The sequence below is a fragment of the Gorilla gorilla genome, chromosome 5, assembly GCF_029281585.2.
Source record: "Gorilla gorilla gorilla isolate KB3781 chromosome 5, NHGRI_mGorGor1-v2.1_pri, whole genome shotgun sequence".
NCBI classification, from domain to species: Eukaryota; Metazoa; Chordata; class Mammalia; order Primates; family Hominidae; genus Gorilla; species Gorilla gorilla.
In genome coordinates this window covers 156142446-156148330 of record NC_073229.2, presented here as the reverse complement: position 1 = coordinate 156148330, position 5885 = coordinate 156142446, and the positions used below count along the sequence as shown (strand labels likewise).

The 5885-nt window shown below is 45.7% G+C and overlaps 1 protein-coding gene across 1 annotated transcript; it reads left to right on the top strand.

The window, feature by feature from the left end:
* The first annotated feature begins 1048 nt into the window (after positions 1 to 1048).
* CCN2 (cellular communication network factor 2) lies at positions 1049 to 4877 on the top strand. The gene is made up of 5 exons (XM_019029565.4): positions 1049 to 1949; positions 2064 to 2286; positions 2513 to 2764; positions 2896 to 3107; positions 3494 to 4877. Exons 1-5 carry the CDS (start codon positions 1884 to 1886, stop codon positions 3788 to 3790), a joined length of 1050 nt encoding a protein of 349 aa, XP_018885110.2. The 5' UTR covers positions 1049 to 1883; the 3' UTR covers positions 3791 to 4877.
* Positions 4878 to 5885: the final 1008 nt, after the last annotated feature.

Below are 5885 nucleotides of genomic sequence, written 5' to 3'. Positions count from 1 at the left end.
TACACTCTATAACATGTGGCTGGCTTAACGAGGTAATCGTGCACAGATGATATGCTCTATGCTGAAGCTGGAGTGGTTATATTTCTTCTTGGCTATTTTTCAACAGAATGTACTGAAACTTTAAAAATTTGATCAGTTTAAACAGGCTGTTTTCAAATGATAAATCTATAATACATTGTTTCTAAAGCCGATCTTTGCACCAGAAACAGATATGCTTATCTTGAACCCATGCTCTGAAGCATCAACAACTTAAAGGAATCTACTCATTGGTAACACCAATGTCAAATGATGCGGCATTACAGAATACAAAAATGGTATGGCCCTAGAATCACTCTCTTTATATAAAATGGGAACTGGAGTTATTAACAAAAAAGCCACTAAACAACATAGATTCCAAATGAAAGCACAGTGAATTAATTGGGTCTTTAGTGAAGCTAAGTAGCACTATATTAAGAAATGGAGATATGCTTAGGCTTATTGGCCATATTCAACATCTGCACACACCCAGGGAGAATAAAGCCTATTCTTTCCTTGTCCTGACCTCACTCCCTCAGGCTGCATGCTCCTTGGGTAATGAGAAGTCACAATCACTATTCATAGATGTGTGGGGAGTCACTAAAAATATATTATTCACTGTCAATCTTAGTTTATATCCAGATACAACAGGGTACACTGCTCTTGTTATGGAATCAGACTTCTTATTTTAACAAGACAAACCAAATCCAATCCACATTTGAAGATTATAGGTTTTAATATAAGAAAATGCACTCATTTCTCAAAGACCCTAGTGAAGCTGTGTTTAAATGCTCCTAGGTGAACCCCCTTTGCATCCCAGTGTTCCCACCCTGACACCCAGAGCCCCTACCTACCCAACACAGAATCATTTGCTCTGATAGAACAATGGATCCCTTTTTCTGGAAACATTGATGGCCACTCGTCCCTTGTCCTTCCCTATATAAAACTCCTACATATATTAAGAGAAAACTAAGCAAGAGTTTTGGAAATCTGCCCCAGGAGACTGCATCCTGAGTCACACCCCTCTCTTTGTTCTCTTTCTTGTCCCAAAACCGTTACCTCAAGTGACAAATGATCAAATCTCAAATATAGAATTCAGGGTTTTACAGGTAGGCATCTTGAGGATTTCAAATGGTTAAAAGCAACTCACTCCTTTTCTACTCTTTGGAGAGTTTCAAGAGCCTACAGCCTCTAAAACGGAAATCATTGCTAAGGGTTGGGGGGGGAGAAACCTTTTCGAATTTTTTAGGAATTCCTGCTGTTGGCCTCTTCAGCTACCTACTTCCTAAAAAGGATGTATATCAGTGGATAGAACCGGGCAAACTTATTCGAAACAGAAATAAGAAATAATTGCCAGTGTGTTTTTAAATGATATGAATCAGGAGTGGTGCGAAGAGGATAGGGAAAAAAATTCTATTTGGTGCTGGAAATACTGCGCTTTTTTTTTTCCTTTTTTTTTTTTTTCTGTGAGCTGGAGTGTGCCAGCTTTTTCAGACGGAGGAATGCTGAGTGTCAAGGGGTCAGGATCAATCCGGTGTGAGTTGATGAGGCAGGAAGGTGGGGAGGAATGCGAGGAATGTCCCTGTTTGTGTAGGACTCCATTCAGCTCATTGGCGAGCCGCGGCCGCCCGGAGCGTATAAAAGCCTCGGGCCGCCCGCCCCAAACTCACACAACAACTCTTCCCCGCTGAGAGGAGACAGCCAGTGCGACTCCACCCTCCAGCTCGACGGCAGCCGCCCCGGCCGACAGCCCCGAGACGACAGCCCGGCGCGTCCCGGTCCCCACCTCCGACCACCGCCAGCGCTCCAGGCCCCGCCGCTCCCCGCTCGCCGCCACCGCGCCCTCCGCTCCGCCCGCAGTGCCAACCATGACCGCCGCCAGTGTGGGCCCCGTCCGCGTCGCCTTCGTGCTCCTCCTCGCCCTCTGCAGCCGGGTAAGCGCCGAGAGCCCCCGCTGCGGCCGGCGGCTGCCAGGGAGGGACTCGGGGCCGGCCGGGGAGGGCGTGCGCGCCGACCGAGCGCCGCTGACCGCCCTGTCCTCCCTGCAGCCGGCCGTCGGCCAGAACTGCAGCGGGCCGTGCCGGTGCCCGGACGAGCCGGCGCCGCGCTGCCCGGCGGGCGTGAGCCTCGTGCTGGACGGCTGCGGCTGCTGCCGCGTCTGCGCCAAGCAGCTGGGCGAGCTGTGCACCGAGCGCGACCCCTGCGACCCGCACAAGGGCCTCTTCTGTGACTTCGGCTCCCCGGCCAACCGCAAGATCGGCGTGTGCACCGGTAAGACCCGCAGCCCCCACCGCTAGGTGTCCGGCCGCCTCCTCCTTCACGCCCACCCGCCCGCTGGAAAAAGAAACCGCTCGGACTGAGTTTCTTTCTCCAGCTGCTGCCAGCCCGCCCCCTGCAGCCCAGATCCCAACTCGCATCCCTGACGCTCTGGATGTGAGAGCGCCCCAATGCCTGACCTCTGCATCCCCCACCCCTCTCTTCCCTTCCTCTTCTCCAGCCAAAGATGGTGCTCCCTGCATCTTCGGTGGTACGGTGTACCGCAGCGGTGAGTCCTTCCAGAGCAGCTGCAAGTACCAGTGCACGTGCCTGGACGGGGCGGTGGGCTGCATGCCCCTGTGCAGCATGGACGTTCGTCTGCCCAGCCCTGACTGCCCCTTCCCGAGGAGGGTCAAGCTGCCCGGGAAATGCTGCGAGGAGTGGGTGTGTGACGAGCCCAAGGACCAAACCGTGGTTGGGCCTGCCCTCGCGGGTGAGTCGAGTCTTCCTCTAAGTCAGGGTCGTGATTCTCTCCCAGGGAGGGAGTCCTAACTGTGCCGAGCGAACGGGGGAAATACCTTATCCAGGCGTTTTACATGGTGTTTGTGTGCTCTGCTCTCGCAGCTTACCGACTGGAAGACACGTTTGGCCCAGACCCAACTATGATTAGAGCCAACTGCCTGGTCCAGACCACAGAGTGGAGCGCCTGTTCCAAGACCTGTGGGATGGGCATCTCCACCCGGGTTACCAATGACAACGCCTCCTGCAGGCTAGAGAAGCAGAGCCGCCTGTGCATGGTCAGGCCTTGCGAAGCTGACCTGGAAGAGAACATTAAGGTACATGTTCTGCTCCTATTAACTATTTTTCACAGGAAAAACAGTGGATAGGACCCAACTTAGGGCTCTTGCCACGCTTGTTAGTATAAGCCCGTTATCTCCAAAACTATCTAACCATTGAGCTGTTTTGCTGGAATGAGAGCTTGTGTAATAGCAACCACCAGTTTTCCACTACGAAATCTTCCACAGGGTTAGTTAATTCAAGACATTCCAAGAGAGGCCCTGGCTATTTTTGGACATAGCAAATGAGACTCAAACTTCCTCCCCTCAAAATATAAACAGAAGTCAGACAACAGAAGACTAAAACACAGAGGGTTGAAGAAAGCCACTCCTCTTGTAGAGTCGCTGATTTTTTTTCTCTCTCTCTTTTCCCTTGTCTTCCTTAGAAGGGCAAAAAGTGCATCCGTACTCCCAAAATCTCCAAGCCTATCAAGTTTGAGCTTTCTGGCTGCACCAGCATGAAGACATACCGAGCTAAATTCTGTGGAGTATGTACCGACGGCCGATGCTGCACACCCCACAGAACCACCACCCTGCCGGTGGAGTTCAAGTGCCCTGACGGCGAGGTCATGAAGAAGAACATGATGTTCATCAAGACCTGTGCCTGCCATTACAACTGTCCCGGAGACAATGACATCTTTGAGTCGCTGTACTACAGGAAGATGTACGGAGACATGGCATGAAGCGAGAGAGTGAGAGACATTAACTCATTAGACTGGAACTTGAACTGATTCACATCTCATTTTTCCGTAAAAATGATTTCAGTAGCACAAGTTATTTAAATCTGTTTTTCTAACTGGGGGAAAAGATTCCCACCCAATTCAAAACATTGTGCCATGTCAAACAAATAGTCTATCGACCCCAGACACTGGTTTGAAGAATGTTAAGACTTGACAGTGGAACTACATTAGTACACAGCACCAGAATGTATATTAAGGTGTGGCTTTAGGAGCAGTGGGAGGGTACCACCAGAAAGGTTAGTATCATCAGATAGCATCTTATACGAGTAATATGCCTGCTATTTGAAGTGTAATTGAGAAAGAAAATTTTAGCGTGCTCACTGACCTGCCTGTAGCCCCAGTGACAGCTAGGATGTGCATTCTCCAGCCATCAAGAGACTGAGTCAAGCTGTTCCTTAAGTCAGAACAGCAGACTCAGCTCTGACATTCTGATTCGAATGACACTGTTCAGGAATCGGAATCCTGTCAATTAGACTGGACAGCTTGTGGCAAGTGAATTTGCCTGTAACAAGCCAGATTTTTTAAAATTTATATTGTAAATATTTGTGTGTGTGTGTGTGTATATATATATATATATGTACAGTTATCTAAGTTAATTTAAAGTTGTTTGTGCCTTTTTATTTTTGTTTTTAATGCTTTGATATTTCAATGTTAGCCTCAATTTCTGAACACCATAGGTAGAATGTAAAGCTTGTCTGATCGTTCAAAGCATGAAATGGATACTTATATGGAAATTCTGCTCAGATAGAATGACAGTCCGTCAAAACAGATTGTTTGCAAAAGCGAGGCATCAGTGTCCTTGGCAGGCTGATTTCTAGGTAGGAAATGTGGTAGCCTCACTTTTAATGAACAAATGGCCTTTATTAAAAACTGAGTGACTCTATATAGCTGATCAGTTTTTTCACCTGGAAGCATTTGTTTCTACTTTGATATGACTGTTTTTCAGACAGTTTATTTGTTGAGAGTGTGACCAAAAGTTACATGTTTGCACCTTTCTAGTTGAAAATAAAGTGTATATTTTTTCTATAAAGGGCTTGGTTATTCATTTATCCTTCTAAACATTTCTGAGTTTTCTTGAGCATAAATAGGAAGTTCTTATTAATCATAAGATAATTCACCAATAATTTTCTAAATATCTTTTATTATTCTATATATTAATAAATTGATTATTCCATAGAACTTTTATGTAAACATACTTCACACTGAATCAAGTATCACAGACTTGCAGGCATACACACCACATTGACTATACAGCCATTTTTTTTCTTATCTTCACAGAACTTTATAGACACCTTAAATTCAATTCTCTCTAGATTACTTCAGTCTCCATTAACCCTGTTGTGTTACACTTGGTCCTTTTGGCATTTGTACCTCTCTGGCCGTTATAGGTTAGTTTCCAACCCTTCACATCACAAACTAGTCTATGTGCCTTGCACGTGGAAAATGTTTACATTTTTTAAAAATTTTATGCTCTAGGTCTGTTTCTGAACTTCATTACCCTACTGTTAAATCTGAAAATTATGAAATGAAATCCTCATTTAAATGGAGCTATTTCATAAGTCTTGTTTTGTATAATTCTGTTTTTGGTTGCCATGATAACCAATGACAAATAGATGGCATAAATAGAAAAGGGAGGATGAGCAAATCTTCCATTCATTAACATTAATAGAAATTTGTTTTGAAAGTAATTCCTCCATTTGCCCAAGTCTTTGGCTTTATCAGACTTCCAGATTAATGCATCCTACCTTACCAAGTGGTTTATACATGAGAAAATGGAATTGTTCAAGAAGCCTCGTGTGGAAACAATATTGTACCTACCCAGGTAGGTTTTTACTAAAGAGTGAACCAAAGTGAATGGTAAACAAAAGCAATACACCAAAGGCAACTAGAATCTTCTCCACATGAGGATAGCTGAGGATTCTAGGAGAAAAAAAAATTGCAGACAGACTAACCTTTCCCAAGGTAATTAGCAACGTTGTAGTGCCAATGTCATTTGGACAGACAAAAATACACCTGAAAATAAAGACTAGCTCTACAA